Source organism: Panthera pardus, unplaced genomic scaffold, assembly GCF_024362965.1.
Source record: "Panthera pardus isolate Hobbes unplaced genomic scaffold, ASM2436296v1 HiC_scaffold_3, whole genome shotgun sequence".
In the NCBI taxonomy this organism is placed as follows: Eukaryota; Metazoa; Chordata; class Mammalia; order Carnivora; family Felidae; genus Panthera; species Panthera pardus.
Window position 1 is genome coordinate 16,283,017 of NW_026526876.1, and position 15,932 is coordinate 16,298,948.

The window sequence follows — 15,932 nt, forward strand, 5'->3', positions numbered from 1 at the left end:
GGGCTCCCCCTTCAGGCCCAGCCCAGGGCCCTAGGCTTTGCTGTGCCTTGACTGTGAGCTGTGACCTTTTAGGAAAATTCTCCATCTGATTCCAGCCAGCACCCTACCCCAAACATCCAGATAAAATATCTTGCTCTCTTCTACTAAGCGTTTTATTTTCTAAAACAATTCCTAATGTTGAGCATACGTAGACCATGAGGGCGATGAGCCAGCTACTTGCAGAGGTGCTCGGGCATGGTTACTGTTTTCAGAAATGTGCTGTGTTGCCTCCCAGATTAATTTGGGCCAATGGCATCCAGCAGACAGGTCTGCAGGCCTAGCTTTCCTCTCAGGGTAAAGGACACATTACAGGGGATGCGGTAACCTGGGCTCGAACCCCCCAGCGTCACAGCCTACTCCACGTTCCAAACCTCCCTCTGTGACTTCCTCAAATCCTTGGGGGCGACGTTCTCAATCAGTGCTCCCCACCCCCTGGCATCTCTGCTCACTGCCTGGGCCCCCGTCCCCACCTCCGCCCCCACCCTGGCCAGCCTGACTTCTCTCGGGTCTCGAATGTTACCAGACCTCAGACCTAGTTTGTAGCGTTGGCTTCCAGCCAAGCATTTTGGGACCCCGCGTGCGTCAACCTGCGAATCACGGAGGCGTCGCATTTAACCAGCTGCTCCGCAGAGGAAGATTCTGTGTCCTTGCCCCGTTGGGGCAACAGCCACGCGGCGGGGGCGGTGCCGGGGGAGGGGGCCGCCGGCGGGGACCCCGGCGAAGGCACGTCTCTCCTCGCTCCCCAGCTCCTGTACATGTGTGGGGGCCTCCTGGAGCGGCCTCTGATTCTTGCTGAGGTGGTGCCCAGGTACTCGGTCATGCTGGAGCTGTTTGACGCCGAGCTGGACAACACCAAGACCTTGTACGACGCCCAGCTCGCAGCCTCCGCAGACGGGAACATCCCCCCGCTCCACAAAAACATGCCCCCCGTGGCCGGGCAGCTGAAGTGGAGCCTGGAGCTGCAGGAGAGGTTGGAGGCGCCCATGAGGGACCTGAAGCACATAGACCACCCGTGAGTCGCGGCCCCGGGGGGGGCAGCGCGCCTCCGCGGCTGCAGGGGAGGGGAGGGCCCATCCTAACTCCCGAGGCCGTCCCGCCCTTTACGTTGGCCAAGACTTTCCTTCCCAGAGCACGATCCCAGAAGAGACCCCCCTCCCGTCCCCCCTCCCGTCCCCCCTCCCGTCCCCCCTCCTCCAGCGGGAGCCTGCTCGGCCAGCACGGCCCTAAGGATCTGGCTTGCCCCCACCCCGACGGTCAGCCTGAGGGAGAGTGACGAAACCGTCCAAGTGAGGACGAGCAGTGGCTGGTCGGAGCCTGTCACGGCAGGACGCGGCCACTGTCGCTGCGTCTGGCGGAGATGCGGACGCAGGCGGGGGAGGGGAGAACAGAGAGAAGGCTTCAGCTGTGCCCTGGCTAGAGGCCGCCCCGGGCCTGGGGGCTGGAGGGGTCGCCTCTGCGATTGGTTTGGGGGGCGTCTCCGGCTTTTTCCAATCGGTCCTGAGTCGGACGGGAAGCTGGCGGTCCTCAACCAAGTCCTGGCCGTTTGGGGCCAATTGTTACCGGGGCGGGGGTTGACATCCCGGACCCGTTGCTGCCGTCACGGGCGGTTGTCTGTCTGTCCGTTCAGTCTCCCGGCCCAGAGGAAAGGGAAAGCCGGCTGCTTCAGCACCCCCAGATCTGGGAGCCGCACTGAGGGCGCGAAAGAGACCCCGAAGGAGGCGGGCACCTCACCACCCCGTCACCCCGTCACCCCATCTGACCGATTCCAGGGTCATGTCTAGCACGGAGGCCAAGCTGATCTACCAGAAGTACGACGAGATGATGGAGCTGCTAAGAAGCTACCGCGAGAGGATCTACCGGCAGTGGGTGGCCGGCGTGGACCAGGATTGCCACTTCAACCTGGGGCAGCCCCTGATACGGCGGGACCCCGTCACCAACCTCATCCGAGTCAACTTCAGCAAAGCGGTGCGTGCCGTCCTGCCGCCGTGTCCAGAGGGCGTCCGCGTCAAAGGTTCCACTGGGACCAGGGCCCCCCCTACGGATGGCGGGTGGGAGAAGCCCAAAGAACGGACCCGTGGCGTATTTAGCTGGAACTTTACCGAGTGAGCGGTAAAGCTTGTCCGCGACGTGTCTGAGGTACGAGACCAAACAGCAGCTTCGGTGACGATAGTCCTTCGCAGCTTGGCTGCCTCTCCTGTGGTCTCAAGAGGCAACGTCAATCTGAGAATCGACAGGAACACGGAGAGAAAGGTCCTTGCGGGGTCTGAGCAGACGGGCCCTCTGGTTAAGTCAGGCAGGGTGGAGAGGATTCACGAGTGGGCTGTGGGGCGTGCATCCCAGGGCTCAAACCTGGGTAGCTGTGAGCCAAGTGCCAAAGACAGAGGAGTGGGGTGGCCCGGGTTCCTGCCACAACGTACCTGCCACAACGTACCTGCCACGCCTTAGATCCCGGCAGCGATACCATGGAGGCAGATCTGAGGTTTCCTCTGAAACCTCCTCTTCCACTAAAATGTGCTCTTTTTTTTTTTTTTTTTTAACTCCACAAGTGTTTACTGAGCACCTACTTTGTGTAGGTGCTTGGAGTAAATGAATGAACGAAGCAGACAAAAATCTCTGTCCTCCTGGAGCATACCTTTCCCTGGAGGACGGGGGCGGGAAGGAAAGAGAGAGCTGGGGGAAGGAGGTGGAGGAGGGGCAGGAGGAAATATAAGTTGGCGTAACAAAAGCAGCAAGGTATGGGATACTGAGGAGGAAGGGACGGGTGCCTCCGAGAACCTGGAGGACTGGGGGGCAGGTTGAAGTTTGGATGTCGGCAGAGACTTGCGGGAGGTCAGGGAGTTAGCAGATTCGAGGAGAAGCCTTTGAGGAGGGCAAACGGCTAAGGCGAGGACCACACGGGTGTGTTCGAGGGGCAGCGGGGAGGCCAGTGGGGTCTGGGGTCAGGGTGGAGTGAGCAGAGGGCTGGGGAGGGGCGTGGAAGAGGAGGTGAAGGGAGGGGTGGAGGAGGGCGGGGGACAGGGCACTGAGAGCCTCCAGGACCAGCAGAGGGACTTGGGTTTTCGTTCCGAGTGACGTGGCTGCTGTGGCGGGTTTTCGAGGACAGACGTGCCCCGATGTGGTTTGTATATTTCGGGGATCCCTCTAGGTGCCACGTGTGAACAGACGGGGGGTGGGGACAGGCGCAGGGGCAGGAAGCCCAGCTAGGAGGAGCCTTTTGTCATAATCCGGGAGAGAGACCACGAGACAGTGGTGGCCCAGATCAGCGTGTCAGCGACGAAGGTGTGAGGGGCGAATGGCTTTTGGCCATAGAGCCCGTGGGGCTCGGACAGGTTGGAAATAGAGTCTTTGACGACGACAGCCTGAGCCCCAGCCGCTCCGGGCTGGCCCACTGGAAGGGCGAAACTGCCATCAGCTGGAGGCGGTGAGCAGAGCAGGCTGAGGGGAAGACAGACTGTTCTGGCCACGTTGGGCTTGCGATGTCGTCTGGACGCGTAGATGGAGACGCTGCGTGGGCGGGTGGATACGGGAGCCCGAGGGTCGGGAGAGCGGTCTGGCTTGGGGACACAAACGCGTGTGTGGAACCTCTGAGGTGTCAAAGCACCGCCTGATGGCGGTGACTGGGAGAGCCTGGAGTCCTGGATGCCAACGGGAGACCGTGCGCCCAGGACGGGGAGTGACCTGGGAGCGCCCTCCACCTGCGCTGCTGAGGGCCGTACCGTTGGGGTCGCGCCCTGACCTTTTCTGTGATCTCCGTTGGCCCTAGTTGGTGGCAGTTCTGAGAGAGGTCAAGTACCTGGGTTTCCAGCAGCAAAAAGGGATCCCAAGCAGTGCCGAGGATCTGTTCTCACAGCATGAGACCTTCCGGAAGTTTGTGGGCAACTTGGAACTCATCGTTGGCTGGTACAACGAGGTGAGCTGGTGTAGTTTGGTTTTATTTGCCGAGTTTCGGGTTTTGTTTAGGACAAACAAAGGGGTAGGGTCTCCCAGCGCAGTAGAGGAGGTGAGGACCCCCTCTCGTTACAACGTGGCTCGAGCCACTCCGCCATCAACCCAAACAGCGGCGGCAAAATGGCGACGGAACAGCCAGTGATGGAAACCTTGCTTCCACTGGACGTTGGCCTCCGTCCCACAATTGCTTAGAGGTGCCGTACTCTCCTAAACGTAGTTTGCCCTTGGGGACTCTCAAAGCCATTCCGTTACTCCCAGTGGGGTGTGGCAGGGTGGGCGTCTCCTGGAATCCAGCCGGGTTTACAAATTTCCCAGCGACCCTGTGACCCAGGAGGTGGAGGGCGGGAGCTGGCCTCGAGGTAGGCTGGACCGGGACCTGGGAGGGGACAGGTCCACCTGTGCTCTGTGGAACAAGAGGTCCTCTTCCGCCAGATCTGGGGACCTCACACAGGTGGTGGTGCAGAGGCTGGTTCCGAATCAGGGCTCCCAGTGACTGACTGGCCCCGGGGCTGTTTGTTCCACGCACCTCCTTCCTGGCATGAGAGCCCCTGGAAGCTGAATCCGAGATCGGAAGGGGACGCGGGGAGGCGTGGACTCGGGCCGCCGTGGGCCGTGGCGGGCACCCCTTTCCACACAGACCCCGGAAGACGCTGCCGCTGGTGCCACATGACCTTCGCTCCTGCCCAGGCTGCGGCGGACGAGGCTGCACGTGGGCTCTGCGTGAGCCTCCTGGGGTGGCCGCCACAGGCCGCCACAGACGCAGTGGCTTCCGACAGCACACGTCTACTCTCTTCCGGCTCTGAGGTCAGAGGTCCAAGATCTGCTTCCTTCTGCTGAAATCAGAGTCAGACGGGCCGCTTCCTGGCGGGCTAAGCCGCCTCCTCGCCTGCCTCCTCCAGGCCACCGCCTTCCGCGTCCCTCTGCCGTCAGACGACACCCCTCCGCCTCTGCCTCCTTTGTTACGTCCCTTCTTCCCCTCCGACCTTCTCGCCTCCCTCTTACGAGGACCTTGTGATTGCGTTGGGCCCGCCTGCCCGGAAAATTCTGGACCACCTACCGGTGCCGAGGTCTCTAAGTGAATCTCATCCGCAAATTCTCTTTTGCCGGGTAAGGTGGGACGGTCGCAGATCCCAGGAACTAGGACGCCGACGTCCTTGGAGAACCATGTGGCCCACCACACCCGCCTGATCCACGGGGCCACCAAGATTCCCTCTCCTTGGAGCCCTGGGAATTTGGAATTGGCTGCCAGCCTCCTTCACGTGGGAGTCACAGAGAGACGGAGGACAGAAGCACAAGCTGTGGAAGGAAGGGAACAGGCAGCTCAGCCCGTGGCCAGAGAGGCCCCGAGAGTCCAAGGAGGTGCCTGAACGTGGACTTTGCTGGTCCCATCCCCTTGGGTCCCCCAGATGCGCCCACGTCTGTGGATTTCCTGTTGGTAACCTTACTCGTTCTGCCCTCTCGTGAGACTCGAGCCACCGAGGGCAGGTTCACGGTTCTCGCAGCGAGCTTGCCCCCGACGGGAAGCACTGTCTGGGGCCTGGATCGTTTTCATTTTTGTTCTTGTGCTTTGCGCCTCAGATCCGCCCAAGAGATGCCTCTGTTCATGGGTTCCTGAGCCGAGGTCCCCTTTCTTAGAGCCGCGGGGCCGTGCCTCTGTTGCCTTCCCTCGCCTGTCTTGCAGGAGTCCTGTACCGAATGCCTGGGTCCATCCCGCACGGGCAGGGGAATGCTTGCACCTGCTGTCCGTCCCCTCCCCAGCAACCTCCCTAAGTCCCATGTGAGCTGGTATTCACTGGAGCACGGCACGCCCTGCACCTCCCTCCTAGGACCTAAGAAAATGGCAGCAGTAATGCTGAGTCCGAAGGATGTTTCTGGAATAGCAGATCGTGCTTAGCCAACCTCTCCTGTAGGGGACGGTGGCCAGATCACACCGTGTGCTGGACCGAGCCCAGCAATCTGGTGCCAGCCAAGAGAGGAGTTGGAGTATCCAAAGATTAAGAGAGAGGCCTTGGGGAGACCCAGGAAGCCCCCTGCTCCTGGTGGAGGTGACCCCCTTCGTGACCATGCTGGCAAAGCCGAGCGCGAAGTGAAGCGGGCCGGCTCGGGCCGTCACGTCGATTTGTCAGAAATACCACCGCCACCCTGGACACACCCACCAGAGAATCAACCACGGGCCTGCTCCTCACTCCATTCCCTGGGGTCGCGCATGACGGTGGTAACGTCACCGAAGACGTGTTCAGTGGAAACTGAAGGAAGCTCGTTTTCACTAATCGCGTTTCTCAAGATAAAATTTAAGTGGCTCGCTTATGTACGCCGTCCCGCATCAGGCTCTGTGCTGACAGCGTGGAACCTTCTGGGGATTCTCTCTCCCCTTCTCTCTGCCCTCCCCCTGCTCGCTCGCTCGCTCTCTCTCTCAAAATAAATAAATAAATGTAAAAAAAAGAGCCCGTCTTTGACTTCTGTATTTCCACACGAAACCCAGCCACGCCCACTGCTCTCCAACTCAAGAAGCCAGGAGCACGTTCGCTCCGGCTACGGATGCAGTCTGTCCCTCTTCCGTCCCTCTTCTGTCCCTCTGCTGATATAAACGTTGGGTTAGGGTGAGGAGGCCTGGAGCTAGAGACGCTCGCTGCTGATGCAGATTCCCCTCTTTAGAGATGTGCTGGGACCCTCTCGTCCTTCTCGTGCTTTCTGTTGGCAAGAGACCACTGGCCTGCAGACGGCTCATGTCTGTTAGTGTCCGAGCCAGAGAGGGGCACGCGGTGCTTTAAGGAGTCTGCTGGGGTATCCGAGGGACCGCCCGAGTGTGCTTTTTACCCCAGGTCACACTTCTGAGGACAGCACCCTAAAGGCGTGGGTTTATAACATAGGCTCTTAAAAAATACACAGGACGGACGTATCCTTACGTGGATCTCATCGCCATGAGCTCTGTTTACTCTGGCAGTTACGACAGACAGAGTGGCTACTTTTCTGGGCGGTTACTACGGAAAATAGGCAATAAACGAACGGCCTTCCTGAGGCCCTGAGTGTCCACGTGCGTCGTGGACGGGACGCGCAGCCTGAGGCGGCCCCGGCCAGGCTGGCCTTGGATTCGGAGCCCGGGACATACCTCCCGTCTCTGCCCGTGACGCAGTCATCAGGAACTCAGCACCTTTCCCAGCTGGAGAAGTTCTGTGTGAAGGGTTCCCCTCTGAACTCTAGTCACAGGACTTAGTGACTAAACACACCACAGAGGCGTGCTATGAAACGATCTCACTTGGGATATGTTCTCAAAGCAGCGGCACTGGTAATTGGGAGGGGACCACGGCGCGTTATAGTCATTTCGTATCTAAACTCTGATGAGTGGAATCGGTACCTTCTCGTTCACTCGCTTTGTAATTCCATAGATGGAATTCTCTTCTTTCCGTCCTGTTTCTATCGGTGATAGGTTTGTAAGCTTTACTTCTCTGGCCTCACCCACCTGCTTAGAGAGTGAACCACATGAAAACACCTGAGGGCAGAGGTCAGCAGAAAGGGGTGGCGGGGGGGGGGCACGTAAAAGGACCAAATAAACGTATGTGAGGGATTATTCTGAAAGGCAAGAGTGGTCAACGTTTAACGTACGATTTTAACTCTGTTTTGCATCCCTCACTTTATAAAGTACAAGTGTCCTTGAAAAGTTATATAAAATAAAAATGTTGCTAGGTAAAAGGACATTCCAAGACTCCAACGGTGCTTGTCATTTAAAGGAATAATTTACCGGGGCGACTGGGTGGCTCAGTTGGCTGAGCGTCCGACTTCGGTTCAGGTCATGATCTCACGGCTCGTGAGTTCGAGCCCTGCGTCGGGCTCTGTGCTGATGGCTCAGAGCCTGGAGCCTGCTTCCGATTCTGTCTCCCTCCCTCTCTGTCCCTCCCCTGCTCATGCTCGCACGCTCTCTCTCTCTCTCTCAAAATCAATAAACATTAAATTTTTTAAGAAGTTAAAAAATAAAGGAATAATTTATAAAAAATTATATATACCCTCCTTCTCCTTTTTTCCTCCTGTTTTGTGAATTGATGTTTTTTCCAGGCCTTAAATGAATTTCTCTATTAGAGCAGGGTAGAACTATATCAACACTATATGGGACCTGGATGAGTGCTCTGATTCACAAACAGCTTGAATAGCTTCCCTGTAGATCCTAGATCTCCTTTTCTATTTTTTTTTTTTTAGTTGTTTTTAAAATTTTTTAAATGTTTATTTTTGAGAGAACAGAGGATGATGGGGGGCAGGAGGGACAGAGAGAGGGAGACACAGAATCTGAAACAGGCTCCAGGCTCCGAGCCGTCAGCACAGAGCCCAATGCAGGGCTCGAACTCACGAGCCGTGAGATCATGATCTCAGTGGAAGTCGGACGCTTAACCAACTGAGCCACCCAGGCACCCCTCCTTTTTTATTTTTTAAAGTTTATTTATTTTGAGAGCGAGAACATGCGAACAGGAGGAGCAGAGAGAGGGAGAATCCCAAGCAGGCTCCACACTGTCAGCGCAGAGCCCAATGTGGGGCTTGAACTCATGAACTGCGAGATCGTGTCCTGAGCTGAAATCGAGTCGGATGCTTAGCCAACTGAGCACGGCCCCCCCACCCCACCCTGCCACACACACACACTGCCCAGGCACCCCCTGGATCTCCTTTATGTACCTAAATTGCAGGCTTGGGGTTTATGACCAAGGAGAGATTCTGAGCCCCGACCTGCTTCAGTTACTCGTGTCCATTTCTCTGAGTTTCTTTGTATGATTTTAAGCCAAATAAAAACAGTTTGGGATTACACACTCATTATTGTCCCATTATCCCCTTTCCTTCTGTTTCTACCCCCATTCCGCAGGTAGCCAAGAGTTAAGTGCATACATAAATCCTTGGTGATAAAAGTAGTTTTTAGAAGCTGAAATCTCCTGGAATTTGAATTATATATAATTCCCAATTAAATGACACAAATTGTAATTGGCTTGGTTGGTAGTGGGTAAGAAAACCCTAACCATGAGACCATTTAAAATCTGGCTGGATTTGGAGCAAAGGCCCTGAGACTATAGCCTTTTTGTTGCAGATAAAGACCACCGTGATGGATGTAGAATTTCCACTAATAAAGTCAGAACTGGAAGCAATCGATGTCAAGTTATTGACTGCTGAAACAACGCTGTTCTGGAACGGGGAAGGTACTGAGGCCATGTTTGTCTCACTGGGAGGGTGACCAGCAGATCAATGGTGGTAGGACGGGGTGGGGGGGATGTCCTCCCTGTCCATCGTCTGTCCTATGACACTTGCAAATGGCTGCTTCTGCCTCCTGGTTGGGTGGGTCCACTTTGACTCCAGTGGGGTTATGTTAAAGGCCATCGGAGAGTTCCACCTGCTTGCCCTGTCCCAAAGAGCCCATTTGTGTCACTTACAAAGACCCCTCCGTGGAACACCAAGGGTCCCAAAGTTTTCACAGTGGGCTTGTGGGGCCTGGGGCTTTTTGGTGGTTTCCTGGGCAGGTGTCAGAGAAGCAGAAAGAAGTGTGCTCATGAAGTCCCTTCTTCATACCACGGGAGCAGGCAGAAGCCTTCCCCCGTAATGTCCCTCCCCTCCAGACCCACCTCTGGGTGGCCACCACCACCAAGGCTGTCTCCTTTATCAAGGCCTACAACTTGCCCTGGGCCGTTTTTCGGCCATATTCTGTCTCCACTGTCTCATTTAGAAGGTGGGACCGTCCACCTCCCTGCAGCCAGGGTTGGCCTGGACTTTCCGTGCAGAGAAGATACACTGCTTCTCACTGCGGCCCAAGGACGCACCTCTTTCCAGCTGCTGTGGCCCAGGATGCTGAGACCTGTCACCATGCTCATGTGTCTCCAGTGCCCTGCTGGTGGTTGGAGGGACAGGGGCGCGAGGGGTCCCCTCGGGGGGTGGGGGCCCGAGAACTGATGACCCACCTATTTGGGGATAGGGAAGTCCTACTTCCGAACAGACGCTGTGTGCGTTGTCTGTCAGCATTGTGTTTGGAGAACTCTGGATGAGCAGTGGGCATGTTTTCCAAGTGCTGTCTGGCAGTGATGAGCGCTAAAGCCTGCCCAAGACTTTTCACTGTTCTGAATTGTTCATTTCGTTATATTCCTTGATGTTTGTATTTTAGGTGTGTTAGAGTATATCCAAGACTTGCGAGAAATTCTACATAACTTGCAGAACAGGATGCAAAAAGCCAAGCAAAATATAGATGGAATTTCTCAGGCCATGAAGGTGAGTAAGCAGCAAGGTATTATAGAGCAGGGCTTAACCAGAAGCCCAGGAGAGGGTCCTGGGGAAAAGGCACCCACGGAGATGCTCACAGAGAGTCCCAAAGGCAGCAGGAACTTGTTGTGTGAGGCTCTGGACTGCACAACGATGTCAAGGTGGTCCCAAGGCAGAGAAGTCCCAGGCCAGGGTGCAGAATTCAATTCTGTTCTGTTCTGTTGAGCTCGGCAAGAGTGCTTGTAGGGTCCTCTCTCTGCCGGGAAGGCACCGGGAACAGGGGGCAGGAAGGTACCCTGAGACTCAGCTCCGCTCAGGGAGGCACCGAGCTGACTTTCACTCAAGCCCAATCCAGGAAACTGGGGGTGAATTCCTTCACTAGCCTCCCCACGGTCCATCATCAAGGCCCTAACGTGCAGAGAGACATCTGCAGTGACACATCCAAAGGGAAGCTTGAACTGCCCTGCCTCGTTAATTTACAGTCTACTACATGACTCCATTTTTTTAAAGTTTATTTCTTTAAATGATCTCTATGCTCAACGTGGGGCTCAAACTCATGACCGTGAGATTAAGAATCACGTGCTCCACTGACTGAGCCAACCAGGAGGCGCCCCACTCCATTTCATTTTGAAAACAATGTTTAAGCTCTATTTCTCCATCTATATATCAAGATTAAATAATCACATTCTGTTTTACTGCCCATTGTGCCCCCACCCATGGGACCTCAGATATTCTGTCACCTCCAGCCCCTTCCCTGCAAATGTCTGAGCTGGAAGATTTTCACGTTTCTGACTCCGGCCATCGTTTGGTTTTGAGTCTCCTTTGTCATGGTGTGAGCTTTCTTTTCTTTTCTCTTTTTTCTTTTCTATGTTTATTTTTGAGAGGGAGGGAGGGAGGGGCTCACCAACACCCGCTTGGGTTTACTCCATGAACTGTAGACTGGGATCATTGCTCGGTTGTCGCTTGAGTGGAATATTTCTTCAGGTGGTTTCTGCGGGCAGGAAAGGCGCATTGATGACCTAGTGGGTCCCTGCTTGTCCAAAAATCTGTCTCTCTTGACCTCACCTGCAGTTGTCCTGTCCAGGTGAGCGATTGTTTTGATACGGTCCTTTCCTTTCAACAGTCTAGAGACATCTGTGTATCAGCGAGCTCGCGCTGCCCTGACAAAGCCCGCTGGCTGGGCAGCTTAAACAGCAAAAGTTCATTTCTTCACAGTCTGGGAGGCAGGACATCCGGATAGGGTGCCATCGGGGTGGTTCTCCAGAGGCCTCTGTCCTGGGTTCCTAGACGGCCGTCTCCTCCCCGTGTCTTCATGTGGTCATCCCTCTGTGCATGTCTGTGTCCTGATCTCCCCTTGTTATAAGGACATGAGTCACACTGGGCTCGGGCCCACCTAATGGCCCTATTTTGCCTTCACCAGCTCTTTAAAGACCCCTTTCTAGACACGTCCCACGATACCAAGGGGTCCGGGCTTCAGCCTGTGAATTTGGGGGACACAGTTCAGCTGTCGCAGTCCCTGTCTCCCAGGCCCACGTCAACAAGGCTGGCGATGGCGTGACCGTCCTGTGGGTGCCCCTGCTCTCTCTGTAGGCACGTAAAGTTCTTCATCACCGTCAGGGCTCAGAAACACCCCCGCAGCACGTCTGGACAGGTGTCTCCTCTTGTTAACGCTCCCCAGACTTGGTTAAGTGCTTCCTGTCCCAAAGAGGCCGAATCTTCTGTACCTGCTCAGTGTCTCACGGGTACCCCCTTCAGGAGCTCTGCCAGTCTCCATGTTCTCCACCGGGCACAGCAGGAATGCTGGTTCCCCTGGCTCTGAGCTTGCTGGGGTCAGGAGTGCGTTCTGACTGCGCCCTCTGTGTCAGAGCAGGAGGGGGGGTGGGGACATCGGCCTGGCTGCCGTAACACGACATCTCAGCCTCCAATAGCACACGTTCACTCGGCTCTGCTCTAGAAGCTGCAGGTCTAAGATCAGGGTGCCGTCAGCCGTAGTTGATGGCGAGGGCCCCTTTCCTGCCTCACATGGTGAGGACACAGTTTAGTCTCTCTGCCTTTTCCTATAAGGACACTAATCCCATCTTGGGGGCCCCACCCTTGTGACCTCATCTGGCTGGCCCTTCTCACCTCCCACATTAATCTCAGTTACAGGGGGAGCAGTCACCGGGCCCCTCGTGCTGGCCTCAGGGCCCTGCCCCCAGCCGTGTCCTCTACACGTCCATTCAGAAGCTGCAGCCTGGCCGGAAGGGAGGGGGTGGATGGAGGGCCACCTCACTCAGGGTTTGGGTGCAGAAGCAGGGTCTGGCTCGCCCAGGCCCTCACACGGATTACTCCATCCGAAAATCAGCAACCCAAACAAGACAGTAAGTAGCATCTGACTCCCCGGCTGCATGAGGAAACCAAGTAATTGGAAAAGAAAACAATTCAAATCAGTCTATTAGACCTGAAATAAATAATGCAAAAAATAATAGTAATAAGGCACATGTAATTCTCAAATACTGGGGAGAAGGGAGAGGCAGGTGAGCTAAACCTTGGTTGCTCACACACGAGTCACAAGACGGTCTAGACATGACTCAATCTGACACAGAGAGTCCCACAAACCATCTCAAGTGCTGGGGCAACCGAAGTTTCCAGTGGGGACCAGGATGGGGAGACAGGAAGACATGGGGCCAAGGGGGTGTGGGTTTTGCCCAGAAACTTTTCCCACTCAGTGTTTTGTTGCTGTGTGTATTGATGAGAATTTAAAATGAAAAAAAAAAAGGGGCACCTGGGTGGCTCAGTCGGTTGGGCGTCCAACTTCCACTCAGGTCATGATGTCATGGTTCATGGGTTCGAGCCCTGTGTCGGGCTCTGTGCTGACAGCTCAGAGCCTGGAGCCTGCTTTGGATTCTGTGTGCATGTGTGTGTGTATGTCTCTCTCTGCCCCTCCCCCGCTCACACTCTGTCTCTCTTGCTCTCAAAAATAAAATGTTTAAAAAAATTTTTTGAAAAAGATCTAACTATTGGATAATAGAGCAAAATCAGTATCGTAATTGCCGATGACAAGAATCCTTGTAGTAGAAGTCCCAATTATAGGAGGGTCAGACCCCCCTATCCCCGCTCCCCCCACCCAGCAGTAGGTCAGCTCTCCCCACAAGAGGGACTCCTCCTCCTGGGCCTGCTATTCGGAGCCATGGATGCTCTGCCCAGCTCTGACCACACGCCCCTCACCACAGATGCCTGCCCCAGGGTGATTCCTCTTGGGCCTGGTCAGGCAGGTAGAGCCATCCAGTGGTCTCCCTGCACCCCCCACCCCCACCCCCACCCCCTGAGGCTCTGCCTGGCTTTTAGGCAAACCGTCTAAGCTCTCTGCTCAAGTGTCCTCAGGGGCCCGCAGGCCTCTCCGAGGGACAAGGACATTCGCATCAACGAGCAAGCAGCCAAGGCACAAGACCACAGGTGTTTTCCCCATATGTTTTCCTCACTCCCACCTGTGCCCTGCAGGACTGGTCGGCCAACCCGATGTTTGAGAGAAAGGACAATAAGAAGGAGGCCCTGTTGGACTTGGACGGAAGGATGGTCAATCTCAACAAGCGCTACATGGCGGTCAAGGACGCCGGTGTAAAGATTCAAGCCATGGTCATGGTAAGGACTCACCCAGAAGGGGCTTCGAGAGGCCACTCACTTTCAGTAGAAGAGGGAGAGCCAGAGATGCCACAAAAATTACTTTAGTGGTCACGGAAGTTACTCTCTTTACTCCGAGAGTCTCATTTGCAGAAAGCAGACAGACTATGGTAAACGTACCCTCGGTTAACGAGTTTCTCTTGCTATGGGCCTGCCCTCCTCCGTGCTAAGGGGTCGGTACGCCCTACCCTGCACAAAAGTGGTATAGACAAGTGACGTCGTCGTACAAGGTCAGCAAATCTTGTTTCCCTGGGTTACGCTGCTTGAGGACAGGCGCCGTGTGTCTCTGTTGTCCTTGGCGCTTTCCCGACATGAGCGCGAGGAGGAAACGAAACACGTAAACGCGGGTGAGGAATGTGGAACGTGTGTGCCTGGTGTCCCAGAGCCGACACGTTCCGACTGGGGGGATGTGAGAGCACTCACCTGCTGGGCTGCCCCGAGCGTAGGTTGTGCCTTGTTGCCAACAGCCTCAAGGGGCCGTGGGCCTCTGTCCTGGCCGGAGCACTCTGAGGGAGAAGGAGAAGCGGTAGCCTGGCGCCCCTGGAAGGTCTACCCAGGTTCCCGACGACACGGGGGTTCTCACACCTTCCTCACTGGCCGCCGTTTGATCCGGCTTGCGTTTTAGCTTGTTTCTGAGGCATGCGTGAGAGGTGGAGCTCTGCCTTGGCCCCCCAAAAAGAAGATTCTACCTTGAGCTCAAGATATTTTCGGGGCAGTTGTTTTTGGGTTTTCTGATGCTTGGTACAAATCATGGATGTGGACTTCAGTGATGGATCACCACACCCAGACAGACCGCAGCACTACCACCCGCCCCTCCACCCACCGCCCCGCCAGGGAGGAGGGTATCTCATTGGCTGTTCTCACGGTCAAGCCATTGTTTACAAGGCCATTGCCCCAGTGGAGTTACTTGACTGGATCAGAAGATATTTTGTCTCGTTTCCAGACCCTCTTCCTTCCCCTTTGCCTTGGTGCCAGAAGCTCCCACTAAATTAAAATGTGTACCTGCAAACATATTACTTGGAAGCGTTGACCAGTTAACCTATTAACGCTCTCAGATGTGTTGGAAATGGGCAAAGCAGAGAGAAATTTGGCTGGAGTGAGGGAAAGGTCCACAACACAATGGCACAGAAAGAGGACAGAGAGGAGGCAGCGCGCCGGGGAATAGGAACCTGGGAAAAGTGGAAGCCAGCAAGCTGAGGGGGCAAGGCTTTGTTGTCCCATTTGGCAGAGTCCTCGATGCACATAATAATCATCTGAACCATTTCTCTCTGCCTTAGGCTGAAGTTACTTAGGCCTGTGTCTTCTTTCCCCTATTAGAAGATAACTGCCCTGAGGGTGCAGACTGGGCCATATTCATCTTTGTTTATCCTATAGCTCTCAGTGTCTTACAGATTCATCCATCTGTTCATCCACCCATCCATCTATCCACCCATCCGTCTACCCATCTATCCATCCACCCACTCAACCAACCATCCATCCATCCATCCATCCATCCATCCATCCATCCATCCAACCACTCATCCATCTAGCCATCTAATCATCCATCCACCCATCCTCCCATCCACCTATCCGTCCACCCACTCATCCATTCATCCATCCATCCATCCATCCATCCATCCATCCATCCTCCCATCCACGCATCCAACCACTCATCCATCTAGCCATCTAATCATCCATTCACCCATCCTCCCATCTACCTATCCGTCCACCCACTCATCCATCCATCCATCCATCCAAACAGCCATCCACTCATCATTCCACCCACCCATCCATCCGTTCACCAGCTCCTGCTTTGTCCCAAGCACCCTGCCACAAGCTGAAGGTACAGTGGTGGAAAGGACAGTCAATCCATGAACTCATGTAGCTTGGTATCAAGGGGAGGTACAGACTAAACACAAATAAAATAATTCAGGGTTGTCATCTGTGCTATAGTAGGCACAAATAATGGATTGCTAGAGGGATTACAGGTAAGAGGCAGGAACAGAAGCCAAATCTGAGATGAATAGGGTGTGGTCAATGGGGGGGGTGGGGGGGGGGCTTTCCTTTGTGAGGAGGTAACATTTGGG

At 55.2% G+C, this 15,932-nt stretch overlaps 1 protein-coding gene across 1 annotated transcript in view; it reads left to right on the forward strand.

Moving 5' to 3' along the window:
* Nucleotides 1-15,932, forward strand: part of DNAH17 (dynein axonemal heavy chain 17) — a 104,650-nt gene that overhangs the window by 13,905 nt on the left and 74,813 nt on the right. Inside the window, 6 exon segments of the mRNA XM_053893210.1 lie at nucleotides 786-1,051; nucleotides 1,809-2,004; nucleotides 3,803-3,949; nucleotides 9,050-9,158; nucleotides 10,112-10,215; nucleotides 13,687-13,827. Of these exon segments, the coding sequence (XP_053749185.1) occupies nucleotides 786-1,051; nucleotides 1,809-2,004; nucleotides 3,803-3,949; nucleotides 9,050-9,158; nucleotides 10,112-10,215; nucleotides 13,687-13,827 (963 nt within the window).